Source organism: Phoenix dactylifera, chromosome 16 (assembly GCF_051530095.1).
Source record: "Phoenix dactylifera cultivar Ajwa chromosome 16, Ajwa_hap1_PhDact_Kaust_v1.1, whole genome shotgun sequence".
Taxonomy (NCBI): Eukaryota; Viridiplantae; Streptophyta; class Magnoliopsida; order Arecales; family Arecaceae; genus Phoenix; species Phoenix dactylifera.
The window spans coordinates 14,603,586-14,627,106 of record NC_143205.1 but is presented as its reverse complement, the minus strand read 5'-3'; the positions used below and the strand labels follow the sequence as shown (position 1 = coordinate 14,627,106).

At 47.4% G+C, this 23,521-nt stretch overlaps 1 protein-coding gene across 7 annotated transcripts; it reads left to right on the top strand.

The window, feature by feature from the left end:
• Positions 1–13,698: 13,698 nt before the first annotated feature.
• Positions 13,699–23,287, top strand: LOC103720683 (autophagy-related protein 8f). Of its 7 annotated transcripts, none has more exons than XM_089927796.1 (6): positions 13,699–13,767; positions 14,253–14,300; positions 14,385–14,440; positions 22,188–22,240; positions 22,708–22,826; positions 22,918–23,287. In XM_089927796.1, exons 2-6 carry the CDS (start codon positions 14,264–14,266, stop codon positions 23,019–23,021), a joined length of 369 nt encoding a protein of 122 aa, XP_089783922.1. In that variant the 5' UTR covers positions 13,699–13,767; positions 14,253–14,263; the 3' UTR covers positions 23,022–23,287. The 7 variants fall into 7 exon arrangements, with proteins under 7 accessions (XP_089783922.1, XP_008808733.1, XP_089783923.1 ...); XM_008810511.6 differs by having other exon boundaries at positions 13,700–13,762; XM_089927797.1 differs by having other exon boundaries at positions 13,719–13,767; positions 14,259–14,300.
• Positions 23,288–23,521: the final 234 nt, after the last annotated feature.

The window sequence follows — 23,521 nt, the reverse complement described above, 5'->3', positions numbered from 1 at the left end:
ACACCGCTGTGCCAATCGTTCTCGGTTTGGACCACCAGCAACAGTTGGCGCTAGAAGGAGGGCCCGAATCTCAAAGCGATCGTAATGGCACGGCGAGGTGGTCGTGGAGCTTCCAATGCCTCCGGTCGCGGGGCCTCTCGCGCCTCCGGCCGGGAGGCCGCCGCATCTCCAACACATTCTCAGCAACACTCCACCGTTCCACCCCCCATTCAGATGGTCGAGGCCGCTCAGTTCGACCAGTTAGCCCAGCAGGTTCGCACCCTCGCGGAGGCAGTGCAGAACCTGCAGGGTGTGATGTCTCGGGCGCCGCAGCGGGCCCAGGAGCCGCTGCTCCCTGAGCGCTCACCTGTCTTCCTCAACCCGCGCTCCTTCCTCTCCCATGGGGAGGAGCGCCGGCGCGAGGAAGATTCTCGAGCACGGTCCATTCTGCCGGGACCTTCCCATCAGAGCTGCGCGGGGTACGAGAGGCGGGCCCGGGCGCGTTCCCAGACCCCCAAGTCCTCAAGGAACCCGCGCTCCAGTCGGTCCCCCTCTCGGTGCTCCTTGTCTCCCACCCATCGGTCGCGCTCCCTGGACCGGCGGGTGGACGATCTCCACCGACAACTCCAGGTCCTGAAGGGCCACTCCAAAGATCCCTTCGCCGACTTGGAGATCTCCTCCCAGCCGGCGCTTGCCTCGAGGATCCTGCGGACCCCGAATCCGCCGGGGTTTAAAATGCCGGCGATCGAGCCCTATGACGGGGCGGCGGACCCGCGGGATCACGTCGAGAGTTTCAGGACCCTTATGCTCCTCCACGGAGCATCAGATCCTCTCCTCTGCAAGGCCTTCCCGGCGACCCTCCGTGGCCCGGCAAGGGCGTGGTTCGCCGGCTTGGAGGCTAACTCAATCCAGTCCTTCGACCAGTTTACTCGCCTCTTCATCACCCATTTCGCTGTCAGTAGCCGGCGGCGACTGGTCTCCGACTCCCTCTTTGATGTCCGGCAAAACGAGGGAGAAAGCTTGCGGGATTATCTTACCCGCTTCAACAAGGCTACGCTGGAAGTCCGGAACCTGAGCCAGGAAGTGGCTCTTTCAGCCCTGAAGCGTGGCTTCCGAAAGGGCAGACTCACCTTCTCCCTGGACAAACGCCTGCCGCGGAGCTTCCCGGAGCTGTTGTCCCGGGCGAACCAGTATGCGGACGCCGAGGAGGCGGCCGCCCACCGGAGCAAGGAGGCCGCCGAGATCCCTCCAAAGCTCGGGAAGAAAAGGCGAAAAGAGGCACGCCAGAGGAGGAGCCCGACGCCTCAACGTCGGCGCAGAAGCCTGTCGCCGGCGAGGAACCACGGCGCCCTACGCCCTCGTTCTCCGTCCCGACGTTTCAACCGGTACACTCCTCTCCTGACTCCCCGGGCCCAGATCCTCATGAAAATCAAGGGGCGGGAGGACCTCCCGGTCCCGAGACAGATGAAGAAGATTCCTGGGAGGAGGCCCTCTCGGGCGTACTGTGAGTACCACCGGGACCACGGCCACGACACCGAAGACTGCTTCCAGCTTCGGGACGAGATCGAGGCTCTCATCCGCCGGGGGCGTCTCGGTCGATATGTGAACGACCGACGTCCCCCCGCAGACCCGCGTCCGGCCGATCCGGCCCCTCAGGAGCCTCGGGAGCAGAATCGACCCGTCGCGGGCGTGATCCACACTATCACTGGGGGCTGCCCCCGGCCCGAGAGGAACGCAGGGGGCTCGACTGAAGCGTCAGGGGCAGCCGTCGCAAAGAGGCAGAGGGTCGGTAATGTAATCACTTTTTGTGATGAAGATGTAAAGGGGGTTCAGACCCCCCACGATGACGCCATGGTGATCTCCCTCACTATGGCAAACTATGATGTAAGGCGTGTTCTTGTGGATAGTGGAAGCTCAGCTGATATTTTGTTTTACGAGGCCTTCCAAAAGATGAGCTTGTCCAGACAATTGTTGCACAAAACATCCACCCCCCTCATAGGATTCACTGGTGACGCTATCTCGGCCGAAGGAGTCGTTGAGCTGCCTGTGACTGCGGGCGTTGCACCCGCAGAAGCCACGGTGTGGCTCGGGTTCTTGGTCGTCCGTGTTCCCTCGGCCTACAACGCTATCCTCGGACGACCCGGACTGAACGCCCTTCGCGCGGTGGTCTCTACGTACCACTTGCTCATGCGGTTCCCCACGGCGGCCGGGATTGGAGAGGTCCGAGGTGACCAACCGACCGCAAGGCAATGTTTCCTAGCAACTCTCAAAGGGAAGAAGCCCGTAGAAGCCTTAAGCGTCGAGTCCCTCGACGCCAGAGACGAGGTGGCCTTGCGGCACGGGGAGCCGGCCGAGGGTGTGATCGAAGTTCCCCTCGAGGAAGGTCGCCCGGACAGGACGATCCGGGTCGGCGCCAATCTCGACCTGGGAGCTCGGGCCCGGTTGGTGGAATTCCTCCGAGCCAATGTCGATGTGTTTGCCTGGTCGGCGGCCGATGTACCTGGGATCGACCCGGAGGTCATTTCTCACGCCCTCAACGTCGACCCGACCCACCGACCGGTAAAACAGAAGAAGAGACACTGTGCCCCGGATCGGATCCGAGTGGTCGACCAGGAGGTAGACAAGCTCTTGGAGGCAGGATTCATAAGGGAGGTCAGCTACCCCGAATGGCTGGCAAATGTCGTACTTGTCCGGAAGGCGAGCGGAAAGTGGAGGATGTGCGTCGACTACACCGACCTGAACAAGGCATGCCCCAAGGATAGCTTTCCGCTTCCGCGGATAGACCAACTGGTCGACGCGACTTCCGGATATCAGCTGCTGTCTTTCATGGATGCCTTCTCCGGCTACAACCAGATAATGATGGCTCCACAGGACGAGGAGAAAACTGCCTTTATAACAGACCGGGGGCTGTACTGTTACAAGGTAATGCCCTTCGGTCTGAAGAATGCTGGCGCCACTTACCAGCGCCTCGTCAACAAAATCTTCAAAGAACAAATCGGCCGGAACATGGAGGTGTACGTGGACGATATGCTGGTGAAGAGCCGCCATGCAGACCAGCACATCGCGGATCTGGAGGAGACTTTCGCCACCTTGCGGAAGTTTCACATGAAGCTGAACCCAGCGAAGTGCGCCTTTGGCGCTTCGGCCGGGAGGTTCCTCGGTTTCATTGTTAACCAGCGGGGGATCGAAGCCAATCCGGACAAAATCAAGGCCATCCAAGATATGTCCCCTCCGACCAAAGTGAAGGAGGTTCAGGAGCTCGCTGGGAGGGTCGCCGCGCTCGGACGATTTGTGGCAAAATCGGCCGAACGCTGCCAACCTTTCTTCAAGGTGTTGAAACGCCCGAAAGACTTCCTCTGGACGGCCGAATGTCAAGCAGCATTCGACCAGCTCAAGGAATACTTGACGTCTCCTCCCCTGCTGTCCAAGCCGCAAGAAGGGGAGATGCTCTACCTCTATCTGGCGGTCTCCCCAACCGCAGTCAGTGCGGTACTGGTTCGGGAAGAGGCAAAGCTCCAGAAGCCCGTGTACTACATCAGCCGGGTCCTACGGGATGCCAAGACGCGGTATACGAAGGCTGAAAAGATCGCCTTCGCGCTGCTGACCGCGACCAGGAGGCTTCGCCCCTACTTCCAGGCCCATTCTGTCACCCTCTTGACCGATCAACCGCTGCGGCAGATCCTCAGCAATCCTGAGAATGCGGGACGGCTGGTGAAGTGGGCAGTAGAACTTGGTGAGTTCGACATCCGCTACCAGCCCCGACCCACCATCAAGGCCCAAGCGCTCGCGGATTTCCTCGCTGAGTGCACGGTGCAGGAGGCGGAACCTAGGTCGCCGGAAACACCCAGCCTCGACCTCCCGATTTGGACGCTTCACATCGATGGGTCGTCGAACCCCGAAGGTGGAGGGGCCGGGCTGGTCCTCACCAGCCCTGATGGAGTGATAGCCGAGTATGCCTTGAGGTTCGGATTTCCAGTGACCAACAACGAGGCGGAGTACGAGGCCCTAGTCACGGGACTCAAACTCACCAAGGAGCTCGGCATCCGGCGCCTGAAGGTCTTCACCGACTCCCAGCTGGTGGTCGGGCAGGTCCGTGGGGAGTTCGAAGCCCGGAACCCGACCATGCAGAATTACGTCCGGAAGGTGCAAGCACTCATTTCCGACCTCGGCAGTGTCGACATCCAGCAGGTCCCAAGAAGTGAAAATGCCAGGGCCGACAGGTTGTCCCGCTTAGTGAGCGCAGACGCGCACAACTTGTCGAGGGCAATCTACCTGGAGACCCTGGATGCCCCGAGCATCGGCGAGGCTGGAGCGGTGATGGCGATTGATCCGGAGCCGTCTTGGATGGACCCGCTTGTCGCCTACCTCGCCGAAGGGATCCTCCCTGAAGACGAAGATCAAGCTCGGCGACTTGTTATGAAGTCCGCCCACTACGTACTCTATGAAGGGAGGCTGTATCGGATCTCGTTCACCGCCCCCCTCTTAAAGTGCCTCCGCCCCTCGGGAGCGGCCTACGTCCTCGGCGAAGTCCACGAAGGCGTTTGCGGATCATACTTGGGGGCTAGGTCCTTGGCGCACAAGATCATGAGGCAAGGCTATTATTGGCCTACCTTGTTGGAGGACTCAAAGGATCATGTACGGAAATGCGACGCCTGCCAGCGCCACGCCAACGTCCAGAGAGTCCCTTCTGTCCCCTTGGCACCAATCACTGCACCCTGGCCCTTCGCCCAGTGGGGAATGGATATCCTCGGACCATTCCCCGTCGCTTCAGCTCAGCGAAAATTTTTGATTGTTGCAATCGACTACTTCACCAAGTAGGTGGAGGCAGAGCCGCTGGCCACTATCACGGAGGCGCAAGTCCGGAAGTTCGTGAAGAAGAATATCATTGTCCGATTTGGGGTACCTCGGGTCCTCATCTCGGATAATGGCCGACAGTTCGACAACAAGCATTTCCGTGACTTCTGCGAGGAGTTCGGGATCGAGCATCGGTTCACATCTGTGTCGCATCCCCAAACCAACGGCGAGGCCGAGGTCACAAATCGGACAATCCTCCAAGGAATCAAAGCGCGAATCGGTCGGACGGGGCAAGCTTGGGTCGAAGAACTCGAGAATGTCCTTTGGGCGTATCGGACCACGCATCGGACCCCTACCGGGGAGACGCCTTTCAGCCTAACCTATGGCACGGAAGCCGTTGTCCCCGTGGAGCTCGGACTCCCCTCACCTCGGGTGGCCGCGCACCGACCCGAGGCCAATTCGGAGCAACTCCGAGGGAACCTGGATCTCTTGGAAGAAGCGAGGGAAATGGCGCAGGTTCGGATGGCGATGTATCAGCGGAGGGTGGCCCGATATTACAACTCCAAGGTCCGACCGAAGCTTTTCAGAATCGGAGATCTGGTGCTAAGGCGAGCTAAAGCGTCTCAACCTGCGGAAGGTGGGAAGCTAGCGCCAAATTGGGAAGGCCCGTATAGGGTTCGCTGGGTAAACCGACCTGGCTCCTACCAGTTGGAGGCCCTAGATGGTCGAGAAATTCCAAGGAGCTGGAATTCCGCTAACCTGCGGATGTATTACCAGTAGAACGACGATACCAGAAAGACAGTTCAAAAATGTATAACACTTTTCATTTCAATAATTTCTGGTTACAACGGCGTGCTCGTGTGATTACAAGGAATTCCCAGAGGGGAATTAGGGTGTAAAGAAAGTAAAGAAGAGGTGGAGACTCCGAGGAGCTGGAGATCTGGGATCCCGAAACCTCCATCCGAAGCGGCTGTAATCCCACCGGAAGTGGGTGCTTCCAACCGGAGGCGCCATCGACGTCCCGCGAAAAAGACGAGGAGCCGCCGCAGACGAAGCTCCCGCTGCCTCCAGGGGAACGCCACCTCCAAGGGATATTCCGGTCCTCTCCAGTGTTAGGGGAGAGAAGGAATACAAGGGAGAAGAGCATATGGAGGCGCGGTCCCGGATCAAGCGCCTGGTGCGGAGCTCAATCGGGAGGCCGAACTTCAAGGAGGGGAGACGTGATCCCGGATGAAACGCCTAGAGCGGAGTTCCGCCGGGGAGAACCTCCTTGTTGATCCCAGATGAAACGGCTAGTTGGCGGAAGTCGCGAAGGGCGCGCCTCCCGTTCCTTCGGTAGGGGTCTCTCAACCATGCGCCGGAGAGGAGGCCCACGATCCATGGCAACCTGAACAGCTCCGGCTTGGCAGGCTCCATCGCACCTGCACCTATATTTATAGCCAAACTGCGGCCCCCCGGTCGTTCCGCTGCGGGTGGCTCCAATAAATGCGGGCGCATTGAATCCGGAGCCGATCCGGCTCTCGAGGCGTATCTTCCCGCGATTTCCTAAGCGTTATTCTCCTTAATCGCATTCTTTGTGCAGGACACTCCGGGTGGCCTGTACCCCTAGGTCCACATATCTCCGCTCGCGCCCAGGCCGCATCCGCCTCGAAGAACGCGCGTATCGCGGCCGCTTAACTGACACTCCTCGCAAGCAGCAACTGGCGATCCGATTTCCCAGGTAACCCCTCAATTAGCATTTAATGCCCATCTGGTGTTCCCCAGGCGACGCTTGGAGAGGAGGAGAAACACGATCGCAGCTGGCCACGGAGAAATCCCGTCGGGCGGCAAGCGACAGGCGCACGACCGGCGAGCGGAATTTCCTGAGGCCTGACAACCCTCAGATGCCAGGCTAACCCGATGATCATCCCGGGAGCAGACTAGCCTGAAGCTCCGACCGGTCGCCTCGGCTTGCGCCAGCCTTGGCCGACCAACGAGCGGAATTTCCTGAGGCCTGACAACCCTCAGATGCCAGGCTAACCCGATGATCATCCCGGGAGCAGACTAGCCTGAAGCCCCGACCGGTCGCCTCGGCTTGCGCCAGCCTTGGCCGACCAACGAGCGGAATCTCCCGAGGCTCGGCCCTCGGATGCCAGGCTAACCCGATGATCATCCCGGGAGCAGACTAGCCTGAAGCCCCGACCGGTCGCCTCGGCTTGCGCCAGCCTTGGCCGACCAACGAGCGGAATTTCCTGAGGCCTAACCCTCGGATGCCTGGCCTAGCGCCAGAAAAATTTCCTGAGGCCTAACCCTCGGATGCCTGGCTTAGCGCCGGAAGAAGTTCCTGAGGCCTAACCCTCGGATGCCTGGCTTAGCGCCGGAAGAATTCCCTGAGGCCTAACCCTCGGATGCCTGGCTTAGCGCCGGAAGAAGTTCCTGAGGCCTAACCCTCGGATGCCTGGCTTAGCGCCGGAAGAAGTTCCTGAGGCCTAACCCTCGGATGCCTGGCTTAGAGCCGGAAGAAGTTCCTGAGGCCTAACCCTCGGATGCCTGGCTTAGCGCCGGAAGAAGTTCCTGAGGCCTAACCCTCGGATGCCTGGCTTAGCACCGGAAGAAGTTCCTGAGGCCTAACCCTCGGATGCCTGGCTTAGCGCCGGAAGAGGTTCCTGAGGCCTAACCCTCGGATGCCTGGCTTAGCGCCGGAAGAAGTTCCTGAGGCCTAACCCTCGGATGCCTGGCTTAGCGCCGGAAGAAGTTCCTGAGGCCTAACCCTCGGATGCCTGGCTTAGCGCCGGAAGAAGTTCCTGAGGCCTAACCCTCGGATGCCTGGCCTAGCCAGAAAAATTTCCTGAGGCCTAACCCTCGGATGCCTGGCTTAGCGCCGGAAGAAGCTCCTGAGGCCTAACCCTCGGATGCCTGGCTTAGCGCCGGAAGAATTCCCTGAGGCCTAACCCTCAGATACCTGGCCTAGCGCCAGAAGAATTTCAAGAGTCGGGAGTCAGCGAGACGCTACCAAGAGTTAAAAAGAAGAAGGACGAAAGTGAAATGAAGAAACTCTATTTGCATTAACTTTCATTGTTTCAGGGCCGAGACCCATACAACTTGGCAAAACACCAACACACAAAGAAAAGAACAAAAATACAGAAGGTCAGCTTGGAGGAACCCCCGGGTCGGGAACGCCGGGCACGTCCGCAGGGGGTAGGGAGACGGTTGGAGAATCAGCAGGCGATGGCGCCGGAGGGGAGTCGAGAAGGGAGATCCCACTCAGGTCAATTTCGGGGTACTTAGCCGACACCCTTGCCAGGCCTTCCTCGAAGCCTAAGACAAAGGAGTCGGACCCCGCGTCCGACATGTCACGGACGAACTCGTCAGACTGACGATAGGCCTGTACCGCCTCCGACATATCACGGGTGAACTCGGCGGACTGACGATAAGCCTGTACCGCTTGACGCCCGATCTCCGCACTCTTCTCGGCCAGCGCCGCCTCTGCCCGCTCCATAATCTGAGCCTTCGCCTCCAAGACCTTCGCCACAATCCGGTCGTCCGCCTCGGAGGAGACCCTCAGCAGATCAGCCTGAGCCTCAGCAATGCGAGCAGCCTCAGCCTCCTCCAGGCGCGAATGAAGCTCCTGGTCGCTCGCGCGGGACTTCTCCAAGGCCGACTCCAATTCGCCCAGCTTGGCTTCAAGAGACCGGGTTCGGTTGCGGGCGTTGTCGGCTGACCGCTGGGCCTTCTCCCACCTCTCCCGGTAGTCGGCAGCCTTCCGGGACTGCTTCTCGGCCCGCTCCTCCGCCTTCTTGATCTCGCCCTCGAGACCCGAGGCAACCTTGAGTTGCTCCTGAGCCTCCAACAGTTGCTTCTCGAGGGTGACGAAGCCGAGTGCCCGCTCTTCGGCCACCTGGAGCCTCGTCTCGAGGTCCCTGGTCGTCCTCCCCGCCGCAGCCTGACCTCCCTCCTCTACTGCCTTCAGTTGGCTCTCGGCCCTCGCCAGAAGCCTCGCCTGTTCCTCGTAGCACTCCTCCAGGCGGATCATGTACTGGGCGAGCTAAGAGATAAGAAAAACGAGGGCGTCAGGCGGGGATCAACAGAGCCTATAAATGATGAAAGCGACCAAAAGAACACTCACCGACATGAGATAGACGCAGCTGGCAGCCCCAACGTCAGGGACCCTCATCTCCCGGACCTGCCTGCGGTCCTTCTCCAGCAGTACTGTCTCGATGAGGTTTCGGGCGCCGGCGAAAGTGAAGGCCGACCCCGACTTCTCCCCGGAGTCGGACGGTGGTTCTGCAGCCTTACCCTTACCCATCGCTTGGGGAAGAGTTATGCTGACCATGCTCGGGGCAGGGACCGCCCCTGGAATTGACAGGGTCCCGCTCGGCCGGGGCCTCGGCGCGTCCCTCCTCGTATCATCCGGAGCCGACCGAGTCGAAGGCTGGGCTGGGGACCGATCACGTCCGACCCGTCCATCTCGGGCGCGCCCGGGTGATGCCTCCGGAGAAACGGTAGTCTCGGCATCGGAGGGCTGATACAGCGTCAACTCCCGGTCCGCGCCCGCGGCGTCCCCCTGATCGGTGGGTCCGGACCCGTCTGTCGGCGTCGGAGTCGCCTGCCGGCGGGACTTCTTCGCCGGTGGGGCCCCGCTCGGAGGAGCTCGTTTCTTCCTCCGGACTGCTTCCAGTAGGGACGTCCTACCAACAGCCGTTGCCTTGTCCGACCGCATGACGTCGTCGATCTCTGCAAAAAGGACGAGGTGGTCGGAGGTTGAGAAACTGAAGGAAAGAACGAGACGAAAGAGGAGAAAAGAGCTAAAAAAGAAATGGTGGCGGGCTCACGGTCAGTGGGGACCGAGCTCAGACCAACGTTCACCAAGGTATCCTCGGAAATAAGGTAAGCCACCGGGGGGAGCCGGCCCTCGGCAACCAACCCCTTCAAGACGGCGACGCCATCGGATTCCTCCCTCGACAACCTCGATAGGCCAATCGGGGACTTCATCGGCGCCTCCCAGGTTGCCCTGATTCCCCAAGAGGGATCTACGTCAATGAAAAAGAAACGCTCCTTCCAGCCGTGAATGGAGGAAGGAGCCTCCTTGACGAGGCCGCACCCTCGCCGCGCCGCAAAGCACCACCACCCTTTGTCCTGGGGGTGGCCGCTCAGGCCGTAGCATTCCCAAAAGACATTCAGGGTGGCGGGAACCTCGTGCATGTGGCAGAGAACCTGGAAGGCCGTCAGGGCGCGCCATGAGTTCGGCACCAGTTGCGTCGGCGCCACTCTTAAACCCCGAAGCACCTGCACAACTAAGTCCGAGGGGGGAAAGCGAAACCCGGCCTGAAGAATGCCCTCATTGATAGCGACCTTCCCTGGAGGAGGATGGGACATCCTCTCCTCCAGCCCCGGGAGCGTAACATTGCAGGCCTCGGGAAGGTGGTATCGAGCCACGAACCTATCTAGGTCTTCAGCGACCAGCTCCGACTTAATGCGGTCTGCTCTCACTTTGCCCATCCCTAATGGCCAGTGAATCTACGGTCAGGACGGGGTCAAGAAGGGGGAAAGGACCGGAACGACTGGAGTACCCTAATACAAAAGGAGAAAGTATGGAGAGCCTTAAATTGAAGAATGGGGCAACTCACCGGAAGAAAAGGAAGAACGGCTCCGAGAGCGTCAAAGGAGGAGCAAGCGAACAGTTCGACGGCAATGACGGCAGCGCAAAGGAGAAACCCGGAGATGTCTGTAAAGAGAGAGGCGGACGGAGGAGGGCCCCCGGTTAAATAGGCGGAAAGGTGGGTGACGCCACGGTGAGGACGCTTGGCTGCCGAAGGGTCGCTCGCGCCCCAAAGGCGAATCGACGCCATTAAGGAGGGATGTCCGCCGAAATCCTCAGACTGCCAGGTCAGCAACAACCGCCATACGCCATAAAGAAGGCGGGGAGCTCGAAGCGCGCGCGCCTCTCCGAGGGATGGCGGCAATCACGAAGCATCACTCCCTTCACCCGTTCCCCTCCTGGTTCCAGGCTCGGAAGTGGGGGGCTACTGTTACGGGGGAACTTAGCCACCATGCCCCACGTGACCGGCACGCGCGCCCAGGAAGACTACGGCAGTCCCTTGATCCAGCAATCCGACCCCGAGTCGGACATCTTCGGCTCCGCAGCCTGACCCCGAGTCGGCTGCCCCTTGATCCAGCAATCCGACCCCGAGTCGGACATCTTCGTCTCCGCAGCCCGACCCCGAGTCGGCAGCCCCTTGATCCAGCAATCCGACCCCGAGTCGGACATCTTCGTCTCCGCAGCCTGACCCCGAGTCGGCTGCCCCTTGATCCAGCAATCCGACCCCGAGTCGGACATCTTCGTCTCCGCAGCCCGACCCTGAGTCGGCAGCCCCTTGATCCAGCAATCCGACCCCGAGTCGGACATCTTCGTCTCCGCAGCCCGACCCCGAGTCGGACATCTCTCGACAACGACAGGCTATTCCCCAGAGGCACGCCGCAGCCTCCTGCTCCACTACTCCCTGCAACGGTTGTATCTGGCGCTGCTCCACGATCCCCTGTAACAGCCGTACAAGGCGGAGCTCCACTACGCCCTGTCACGGCCGTACCCAGCGCTGCTCCACGACGCCCTGTAACGGCCGTGTCAGTGGCAGCTCCATCGTGCCCCACGATGACGAACCCCCCTGAAAGACCCCCCAGCCTGGTATATATGCGGCTGGGGGAGGAGGGGGGGTAAGCAAGAACTTCCAGTGCATTCTCTTACTTGCTACTATTATCTCTCCTTCTCCTCCAATCTCCTCTGACTTGATCGTCGGAGGGCCCCCACTATCCCAGTGGTGGTGCGAGGCTTGCTTGCAGGTTTCCCGGTGGAAGGTGGAGCGCAATCAACACCAACCAAGGCAACTCAAACGGAACCCCGTTCACACCGCTGTGCCAATCGTTCTCGGTTTGGACCACCAGCAACATATTCAAATCTAATCACAAACACCACGATGGATCTGTGGTCAACTCCAATGAATCCGTGCTGCAGTGTCTCCTAGTCCACATAAGTTATGGGCCGGATCCGCTCTGATACCATTTGTAACAACCCAAGACCTCACCCAAAATGGCTAGACGAAAGTTATTATTTAGGTTCATTGATTCCGTATAAGTACCCAAGATCTACCCAACGAATAACCAATGTGGGACTAAACACATGCCCGCACGGAACCTCACAGTGACCATCCGATCCAAAAATAAATTCAATAAATCTAACTTTGCATCAATTGTTTCCCGATGTGAGCGGGGCAATAGACTGATGGTTGCACATCTTTTCCAAATTAAGGAGATTTTAAATTCAAATCTTGAAAGGTGCTTTTCCAAGTATTTAGATTATAAAAAATTATACATGTGAGCCATTGGATCCTTGGTGTCTCCTCTTGGTGGAGATAGCTTTCTCTTACTGCCCATAAAATCAAGCATGGCTTTGGCTTTAGCCCGGGCAATGGGATGAAAACAGATACTTAAAACAAACCGTGGGTGTCTGATGCGCCCATAGCCTACAAGCCTAGTTTCTCTAATTTAAACATTACTCCCAACAATGCTTCTTTGGATAGTAGGTGATACATCAGTTGATGTGATAGACCAATCAATTAGAGCTCACGACAAAGCTTCCAATCAACCAGTCAAAGCTTGCTAAATAGTTAACCTAGAGGTGACATCTCGGCCATGATTGCGGGTGGTTTTCTTAACCGCATGAGTGAGATGCACAGAGTGTAATACACAAGCAAAATGACCGTGCGTGACCTTCGGGATGTGTAACGGGCTACCAAAGACGGCCAATCTGTATGTCGGAATCTCTTGATGATGGGTACCGACCTTCGCCTAGACAAATCATTTCCGGAAGACTCTTTAGGTAAGCACTCTCGAGCCCTCTTACGCCTTTGTGCTATCGCTCTGCCGCTCTCACATCATCTCTGTTGTTTCCTGAAAGTTAGTTTGACTTAGGCATCAAATGTCCCTGGACTGAATTTCTTTGTTTTTATTGTTTCAAGTTGGGTTCAGTGCCAGAGCAAAGATCCAAGTATGATCTCTTCTTTCTAGCACCATCTCACGAGCGACCTTCGTTTAGAGTTGTTGCTATCCGAGCACAACGACCACCATCTTATCATATTTTGGAGGCACGCCTAAGCCCTCTAGTGATTTAGCCAGCTCGGCATCTTGATCGGGCTGATTTTTAGCGGCAACGATGGGCACTGGAATTGGGATGCTGTGGTGCAAGTGTTTGAAGCAACACAGCATATCATTAGGCTTACGCTGAGAGCCACATGGCAGAGGTAGCTCTTTATGGCCTATTGTTGGTATCTGCTTTGATATCTCAATGATAGTTATGGAAGCTGGCTTCACGTATTGTCCTAAGCTTGTCTTTTTGGATATGCTAAGCTATTGCACATGCAAAACCACATGCATAATTCTCTTCAACCATGTCTTATTATTATACATAATGGAAGAGCTTCGATGGCCGGTTTGAAGTGGCACGCCTCTACCTTGTGTACTAGTTTTTGGATACTTTTGCATAATCTTTCACCCCGGACCCTAGTTTTAAAATTTTATGAAAATTAATAAGTTTTCAACTTTAAAACTTTCATTAAAATTTTTAATATCCAAAACTTATTTTAATTAGAATTATCCTTCTATAGTTACAATGGCTCATAGGTAAATTTCTGTAAATCCAATCATCCCTATATATATATAGATATATATATATATACATATACACATACACATACACATATACATATACATATACACATATACATATACAGATACATATATACATATATATATATATATATACATATATATATACACACATATGGGTGTATGTATGTATGTATATATGTGTGTGTGTGTATATATATATATATGTATATATATATATATATATATGTATGTATGTATATATGTATGTATGTATACAGCGATAAGTAGGGTGGGCGGTGCGGTGGTTGCGGACGCTGACTTTCACCCGAAAATAAGCAGTTCCAAGCAAGTTAGGTTGTCCCCATTCTTCTTCTTCTTCTCTGATCTTTATCCAAACGCAACCATCGTATAAATATAAATAATTAATTGATAAAAAATATATAGAGCTATGTATATATATATACATATCTATAATTAAAGCTTCTCTTCTGCTTCAATTCCAAAACGCTTTGGACTTCTCCGCCTCTTCCCTTCCCCCTCTCCTTCCGTGGATTATTTTTTTTGTATTCTTTGGTGGTGCGATTATTTTCTCTTTCGAATTTAGATACTAATCTTCTTAGACTTTCTTTCGTTTTTTTTTAGTTCGCTTTTAATGATTGGGTTTGCGCAATCTGGTTGATCAAAAAGTTCGATTTTTTTTTTTCAAAATTAGGGTTTGGTTTGTTTGTTTTTTCTTTTCTTTGGAGTTCTTGTCTCGTGGGTTTGGTTAGATTGAATAAAAGGCGACATTTCCCCCTCTTTCCCCCTTTTGTTGATTGTTTTCTTTCGTTGTGGATTAGTTGCAGGGTAAATGGCGAGGAGTTCCTTCAAGCAAGATCATGACCTTGGTGTGTAACTGATGTCATGATGTAATTGTGCCTTTTTACTTTTTAATGAATCTGGTTTTCGTCGATAATTTGGTTTAGTTGCAGAGAAGAGACGGGCGGAGGCTGCTAGGATCAGGGAGAAGTACCCGGATAGAATTCCCGTAAGGATTATTTTTTTCCCTATATGTTTCGCCCCACATTTTTCAGATTTCTCTATGAGCTTAATTGTTTTGAGGGGCTTTCACAATTCTTGCTACCTGTAAACTAGTTTTAGTAAAGGTTGAATTTTGAGACTCAGGCTTGTTGGTTGTCATAACATTTTGATGTAAAATTCTACGTTAGGCAGTGAACATATTGGTCGATCACACATGGAACTCTGTCATCCTTTTTCAGTAATAGTTGTGATGTTGTCTGTAAAATAATCCTGCCCTATATATATATATGTGTGTGTGTGTTATTGCAGAATCCCTTTTATCGCTCACATTCTTTTTAGTCTAGTTTGAGAAAGGGCATTGCATGTCAAGGAATTACATAGTTTTGGTTCTAACTATCATTCCTCACTTTCACCATGAAGGTTCTTACTGCTATTAAATCTCTATAATTTTGACTTGCTTGTTGTGGTTGTGGTCATGGATTTGACCCCATATAAGTTGAATGGGCTGCATTGTTATGGTTATGCTTATGGCCATATATCATAATCACTTGAAAAGCAGATAAAAACCACTTGGCAGTAAAACTAAAGAAGAGTATTAGATGTTACTGAATTCTTGGTTGCATGAGCATGTTTAATTTATGTTGATGGCATGTACGCTCATTCAGCCAGTGTGCAGTTACATGTCGTTCCTGTTTTTCAAGCTACATATGCCTTATTGAATACGTATGCGAGTACCATCCCTAGTGGGATCAGAATTATATACCTGTAACTTTCACATGCACAGTTTTCTCTGTCTTTTGCTTTTTTTCTTTTGTTTGTGAATTCAACAGATTTGCCATTTGAATTTTTCATTTACTTCTTTACCCTAAGTTCATTATTGATTGGTGTCATACTAAAAAGGGTGATTTACTAGGAACTATTTAGTAGATTTTTATTGGTTGTCCAATCTCCTGGAGCATAAATTATATGAGGAAGTGATGTCTAGTGTATCTTGTGATTTGAGCAATTATTTATTAACACAGATTTAGATTCTTTGCCAATTTACAATGAATATCCAATATCAAGTATTTTAATGAAAAGCTGATTCAGTAAAGCTAGAAAGTGCGTTGTAACTTCGCACCAAATTAATATGCTTATACCTTATAGAGTGATTACAAGTCTAATTATGATATGGATTATGATCTGTACTTCTTGCTATTACCTTATCTATATTGTCACGTGCTATTACCTTATCTATATTGTCACGACCATAGATGGCCAAACAAATCAATATATGTTAATCACAGATATTTATGACATCAATTCCTTAAAGATAGTCATGTTGGTTTGGGATAATGAGCCTCATACATAGAGCAGGTAAGAATACTAGGGATTGAAAAATCTAGCTAGATTTTTAACATCAACTTTTGCATTGACCATGACTCGATGATGAGTTCTCGGGCAAACGTCGTTTCAATTTTAAGTAGATGAAGAGCCAGCCTCAGTGAACTGATAATGTAAATGAAAAGTCGTGGGCTTCTTAGGAGATCAAAATCTCAATATATTTCTGGGAAATCTGAGAGTATTAACTTATTTTATGAAAGTCTACAGAGGTATTTGTTTTGAATGAAAGGGAAGCACATAGTCAAATGCTTTCATGTTTCAGGATGATTTTCCTCCTATAAATTCAATTTTTTATCATTGATATTGATCCCCTCCTATTTAGCATCACATATGTTGTATGTAGTACCCAGATGATACTAGGTTTGATATTTCATATATCTTGCTTTTTACAATGATCCTGTGCATCTTCGAAAAGAAATCATTTTGGAATATCTCTCCATACTCGAACCAATTTAGGTGGATTTTCTTTGATGTGTACATCTGAATAAAAGTAAAGTGAAGGACATGATGTTAAGTTATTCAAAAAAAAAGCACACAATTAATGCTCAGAGAGCAAGTCAATCGATTGTGTGCTAATACATTATAAAATATTTTGCATTAAGGTACAGGGCAACAAAAAATCCTTTGGCCTGAAGGATATTATTAGTCACTTAAGACATAAGTGTACATAATAGGATGATGAAAAATCTTTCTTTTTCTATCACAAAGTTGCAGTTTAGTTCCCTTGTTACACCTATGCATGTTAGACCACACTTACTATATGATAAGGCAGATGTCAGCATTTGAAATTGAAGAAATTCTTAAAACTTTAAAGTTTAAACCATTTGGGAGCATTTTCAAATTTCAACATATATTGTATACAACCATTTAAAGTGACTTGTCTGCTAGACTACGTTCATCGAGGGCTTAGTAACTTCCACTTGATGTTCCTCCTGACCTTCCATGGATTCTAAACTCTTTTGATGAAACATTGAAAACTCCATTCTCATTCTTGATGTTCCTCCCGACCTTCCATGGTTTCTAAACTCTTTTGATGAAACATTGAAATTCTGTTCTCACCCTACTCTTCCTTTTCAATCCTGAATTCAAGCATTCTGTTAGATGGGCGTGCTTAGATATAATTATTACTCATTCATGAGTTACTGTCCTGCTCAATAATGTTAAAATTTGCTGACTTGCTCCAGCTTTTGAGCTCTGTTAACAACATCCGCTACTTGTTCACACAGGAGTTCCATATGGTACACTTACGAATCAATATGAAGTATCTCAAATAAAAATATGCATTATTCATTTTTTCTCATCTTTCTTTCTTTCCTCATTGTTAAATTCTGGTTAAAATTTATCAGTCCAAAAGGTATCCATATCAAATGACTTGGTCAATTGTGTAATGGCCAAAAACTATTAAATCAATTGTATTTGGGCTGGTTATCTAACATTCATCTATCAGCATGGGTTACTCATTGCACTTGTTTAGGTTGAAATGCGATCCCATGCATTTTGCAATTGGTTTTCACATCTAGGTTTGTGGATTCTTTTTCTTAGCTAGGGATTTCTCTGCTTTTGACCTATAGATGGCATTATATTGTTATTAGTATTTGACACATGGTGCACATGGTTTATTCAAGAGAAGAGAACATTTGGTGGATGTCTTGATCCCACTTATCATTTTTTTTGGGATACTTTTGATAAATATGCTCCCTGTATAATCTCTTATTGCTAGCTTCTCTCCTTTGCAGTTATTTTATGCTGAATATAAAAGCATATATTTATTCTAAAACTAGTATTTAGCTTGTGCAAGGGGAACAAAATAGATTGCCATGGCCCACAACTCATGACTCTTGGTTCTCAGATGGAGAAAAAAGTTAGTGTCCATAGTCAAACTCAGGGAGTAGAGGTGTTTTTCATATAATACTAGTGAAATATAGAATATTTCTCTAGTAGGGGTGGAGACCCATGGGCCCCATCCCCTGGTGTTTTTCTTATAATACTAGAGAAATATGAATGAAAAACAAAACACTGTCAGTCTTCTACAGTTTGACTTGATGCACAGATCAATGGTTATGTTCTTCTTTAATGACACCTTAGAGAAATCCTTGAAATCATATAGAATATGCTCAAAGTAATTTTTACACATAGGATGAATATATTGCTTGATATAAGGTTAACACAAATAAGTAATCATCAAAATTCAAAAGTATCGTGGAAGGTCCAAGCACATCCTCATATCACTCCTTAGCAAATTGATCTTCAATGATTTAGATGTGCTTTACTTCTTTGTGTAGATGACCCTTAAAGTTAGCTATCTGTATTGGCTGATTACCAATCATATAGAGAGGGTAATGAGAACAGAAGAGCAGAGAACAAGTTGGATCATCATTTCTTCCCTTAAAGGTCCAATCTCCAAAACAGTTTCCTGAACTCATTAACTTGTTGGAGCCAATCATATCATCTCCAATCCGAGGATGCCCATCTTGGCTTAATTGTAAATAACTTAGAATATTCTCTGCCATTTAAAACCTTCTTAGGGCCTGTTTGGTTGGGGTAATTTAGCATGGGAAAATAAATCCCATGTCAGATTACTATGTTAGGTAAGAAAAGTGGATGAGAGAGATAGCAAGATAAATGGTGAATCCCAAATCTATTTTTTTGAGAGAGAAGGTAAAACAAATACCACCAGGAGGCTGGTATTTGTTTTCCCACGCTGGATTATCGAGTGGGGATAATATGAAAATGTCATTTCTTGATGGAAATGCCTTTACTTATATTATATTACTTATATTATATAATTAATATTAATTATATTAATTATATTAATATATTATAAATATACTAATATATTATTTAATAATATTTATAAATACTAATATATTTAGTGTGTATATATATTAATAAATATTAATTATTAAAAATAATTTACAAATATTTATTAATTAACAATAAATCTAACATAGAATTTATGAATAATTAATATATTTATTTATATACCAAAACATACTAAAATTTATTTATAATAAGAAATCTATTTTCTAATATATGTATAATTAATTTAAAAATATTTATTAGGTCATGCAAATATATTTTAATATTCGAAACAGCTAATATTAACAGCATTTCTGTAAGTGGGCCATAAATAGCCAACAAATGGATTGAGAAAATAAATGTTATTACCTGAATTATTTGTTCAAGGGTATTGTTGAGAATTTGGCAATATTCTTATATAAAATTACCTCCAACCGGACATAGTAATCTTTTTTCAATACTGTTTTTCAAAGTAATTTTTCCACCAAGCAAACATGGTAAAATTTATTTTCCCCCGCAATCATTTCTTTAGATAACTAATTTTCAGAAATCGTCATATTACCTATAATCTAATGTACTCCAACCAAACAAACCCTTATAGAAAATCATTTTAAAGGTGTCTTTGGCAAAATCCTACAAGGTCAAGTAGGATAGACGAAGAAAACCTTGCCAGGATGAGAAAATGAAGAAGTCGGAGAACAGAGAGAGGAACCAATGGGGATTGTGGTTGGATCATGGAAGGATGAAGAAGTAAGACCTTTAGAGCTCTTTTTTTTCATCCTACGAGGATCTAGTGCTGCAATCTTGCTGTTCTCTCCTTCCCTCTTTTGCTCTCCCTTTGATGCCTTTCTTTGGTTTATCCTGCCAGATCCGGCGAGATCCATTGGGATTTTCCCAAACTAGCCCCAAGTGACCACTGTATCTTTTTCAGTTTTGTTAGATAGGTCCTATCATAAACATCCTATGGTGGCTCTTTGTGTCTCGCCCATGGGCTTTTTGTCAGTATTTCACTAACATTTTGTGAAAATATTTTTAAAGAGGAAAAGATATATAAAATGCCTTCAATTAAATTTATGATATTTCATCAATGAGATATATTTAACTATTTAAATCACTTGTCTAATTTCTATCATTGGTTAATTGACCAAAAAATGTGCTAGCTATCATTTTCTGGATCTGTTGTTATGTATCAAAACTTCTTCAGTCCAATCTTAACCTTAAAGCATGCTCAATATGGACCTTAAACATGGTCCGATAGATAGAGAACAAGATTGCAATATTATATCAATAACCGTTAGCTTAAAGTATAATCTGCAGAAGTTAAACGTGTATCTATTATATCTATATGCTTGAGTAAATGAGCAAATTTGATTCATATTTTCTAATCGCTAATCTCTATCTCGCAGGCTGTGCACATGCTAGCAACTATATAAAATAGAGATCTATAGTGACCTGCAATATGGTGCTTTGTGACTTAGAGAACTAGTGAAGTAGTTGGTCATCTTCCCATGTTACCAGTAATGGCAATAAAAACTTTTCTGCTGTATGATTAGTAGACCTTGAAGCTTAACTAATACTGACATAACACAAATATTTATTTCTAATTTCATAGAATGGGGAATCCTCATTTTGTCAGGAGACATGCTATAAATTTTCTATCCATCTTGTGCCTGTATGGGTGTTGGCTCCATGCCTCCTTGTGTAGCTAGTCTCCGTCCACCCAGGACCTCGAAAAGGTATATTTGTCAGTCATGCATCTTTGTTAGAAATCTGATACAGTTTTATAGAAGTTATTGTTCCTTAATGAAAGAAGAAACAGCATCAATACTCAATGAGCATTTCTGCAGGACTTTCTCAACTATCCTTTAATTCGATTAAAATTTTACTTTATTCTTATTAAAGGTACAATGATTGGATGAAGATATTTCTCGATACTAATATTAAAAAGTAGACAGTTATGCATCGATGGAAAAATTTCTCATTATTTTGTTGTGAATAATAATTGCTGGTAAAAAAAAATTGCAGTCTTCAAGGAATGAATAATGAAAAAGATTTTTTAATTTGTAAAATGTGTGGAGTGAGCATATTGACTGCTGTTGCATATTCATACTCTAACCTACAATGAGAATCATGTTCAGGAATTTTGAAAATCTGGATCTAAGCATGATGTGATTTATCGTGTTATAGTTCTGCATTATGATAAGATACTCTTTTCCTCTCATTTTATTTTAAATTTTCTATGTTGCATTGGAGAGTGATGTAAAAATGATCTTGGTAGAGGAAATCGAATTTGCTGATGACATAGTATTTGTGGTTGGAGAAACTACCTTTGTGATTCAGTAGTGCATATGCATGTCTAATACACGAGGCCCTCAAATGGCACAGCTTGGTAACTCAGAAATGTAACACATGTCGATACATGGACATATAGTGCTGCATCATGATAAGATATTCTTTTCCTCATTTTTTTTTAAATGTTCTATGTTGCATTGGAGAGTTATGTAAAAGATCTTGGTAGAGCGCGCCAAATTTGCTGACGGCATAGTATTTGTGGTTGGAAAAATTACCTTTGTCATTTAGTAGTGCGTATGCATGTCTAATACACATGGGTCCCTTAAATGGCACAACTTTGTAACTCAAATGTAACACATGTTATAAGAGTTCATGTCTGTGAATTTGACAGAAAAATACATATTTTTTAAATGGCAAAATGGATTATCAATGACCATAAAGCTGCAATGGTCTGAACTCACCTACCACAAGTTTAAATTAGTAAACCTTTCACTTATAAATAATCAAACAACTCCTTTGCAAAGGAAAATATGATTAAACTCATAGCTTATGATGCATGCTAAATTACAAACTTCCCGATACTTATTTTTCAAGAAATTCACTTCATATTTCTTATGAATCTGCAACATTCATACCTAAGTAGACATACGTGCCTAGATACATAAAGTTGCAAGCATTAATATGGTTACCACTAATCTTATATGAAGAGCTAAAAGTGAGAGTTATACAAAATGTCTTGATATGTTTAACATATAGTCCCCCGAAAATTCCCTTTACAAACACCCTGAGCCCTAATAAATGCATACAAGTCTTAGCAAACAGAACTAAAGGATTAGTGAAAATTCTGTATGTTGAATAAATTGGGACAAAAATCCTAATGACAAAGAATCTTTATTTGTAGTATCTCCATGATGGTGCTATCTGAGGCACACTTGAAACTGGTTGGTGGTGGCAACCAAAGTGTTGGAGATCTGACCATGGTTGGAGAAAACTTCACTTGAGCAAATTGGACACAACTAACCAAAGTTGTTGGACTGGATGAACCAACAAACTCAGCTGCTTCAGAAAGAGCAAACTGAAGCTTTGAAAACCTAACGAAAAGCAAGCAAACCTGCAAACTGGCTAAATATGTTCTGACCATTTTTATTAGAATATGCTACCTGCTTGCTGTGTTCAATTTCTGCATCGCAAGTTAGTAGATGCTGCTCATAATAGTTTTCTATCTTATTATCATATCCTTTAATCTCTCTTTATACTGAACCGTATTTTATGATTCTAAGGTGATTGTGGAGAAGGCGGACAGAAGTGATATTCCAAATATTGACAAGAAAAAGTAAGCATTGCTAAGTTAATTGCAGCTTGGGTTTTTTCCCTTCATGTCTTTATAGTCTGAACTTGACTTCTTTCTTTGTATAGAAATTGCCGAATTCATTCGTTTTATGGGTTTCCTTATACTTAATCATTTTCTTTTCTAAATTGTTCATCATATGAGAAGAAAAAAGCATCATTGTTTATTTAGTAGCAATTAGCTCTCCTATTCCGTGCATGTATTCAGTGTGTTAAGCCAGACATTTTCTTTCTAGCAAATCGCTATTGGAATTACTCAAGTTATATAGAAATCTCTAAAAGATAAACAGTGTATCCTTTGCTCGCTAGAACTTTGCCTTGTAACTCTGTTCATTTTGATGTAAGTCTTTAGTATCAGTCATCTATATTAAAAAACAAGGAACTTATCCCTCTGTTATTAATCTTGTTAATCATGAAATTGATTGTTTACATGCTCAATAATTGCAAATGCAGGTATTTGGTTCCAGCTGACTTGACTGTTGGGCAGTTTGTCTATGTCATTCGCAAGAGAATTAAATTAAGTGCAGAGAGGGCCATCTTCATATTCGTTGACAATGTGCTTCCGCCTACAGGTAATTCTGCATACACATGAGCAGCATGAAAATCGCTCAGTTCAATATTGACACCGAGCAGTAAAGCTGATGTTTGTTTTGAATGTTTTAGGAGCCATAATGTCTACGATTTATGATGAGAAGAAAGATGAAGATGGGTTTCTCTATGTCACATACAGTGGAGAGAACACATTTGGGCTTGAGATTCTCGTCTAGACTCTAGACATGAATAATGAGAAAATCAAAGAAAATTTGAAATGGTGATCTAGACTTCATTCTCGCTATATGCGCCTTCCACTTATTCCATGATTTCAGCTCTTTTTTTTTACTTTCTCCATGTAAGCATTCAATGCCCATGAAAGACTCACTTGCCAGTTATAAATTGTACAGTCCATACTGTATTTAGCTTTCATGGGATTAAAACTATTCTAGACATCCGTGCGATGATTTAATAAACTACTCCAATTGAAGTTGTTATTCAAGTTTTCTTTTCTTCTCTTTTGCCTTGAAAAAATTACCTTGTGCTGCTTGAATAATCTTTTGAGAGGGCGTAATTGATGCAACCATGAATTACAAATTATTTTTGTTGTTTCCCGTTGTCATGGTCAAATGTTTGTTGGAATTGATGGTTAAACTTACAGTAAAAGCAAGGCATGCATTTTTGTGTTTTTGGTGTTAATTAAGTTTGACGAAGTTTAAAAGGTTTTGATGGAGGG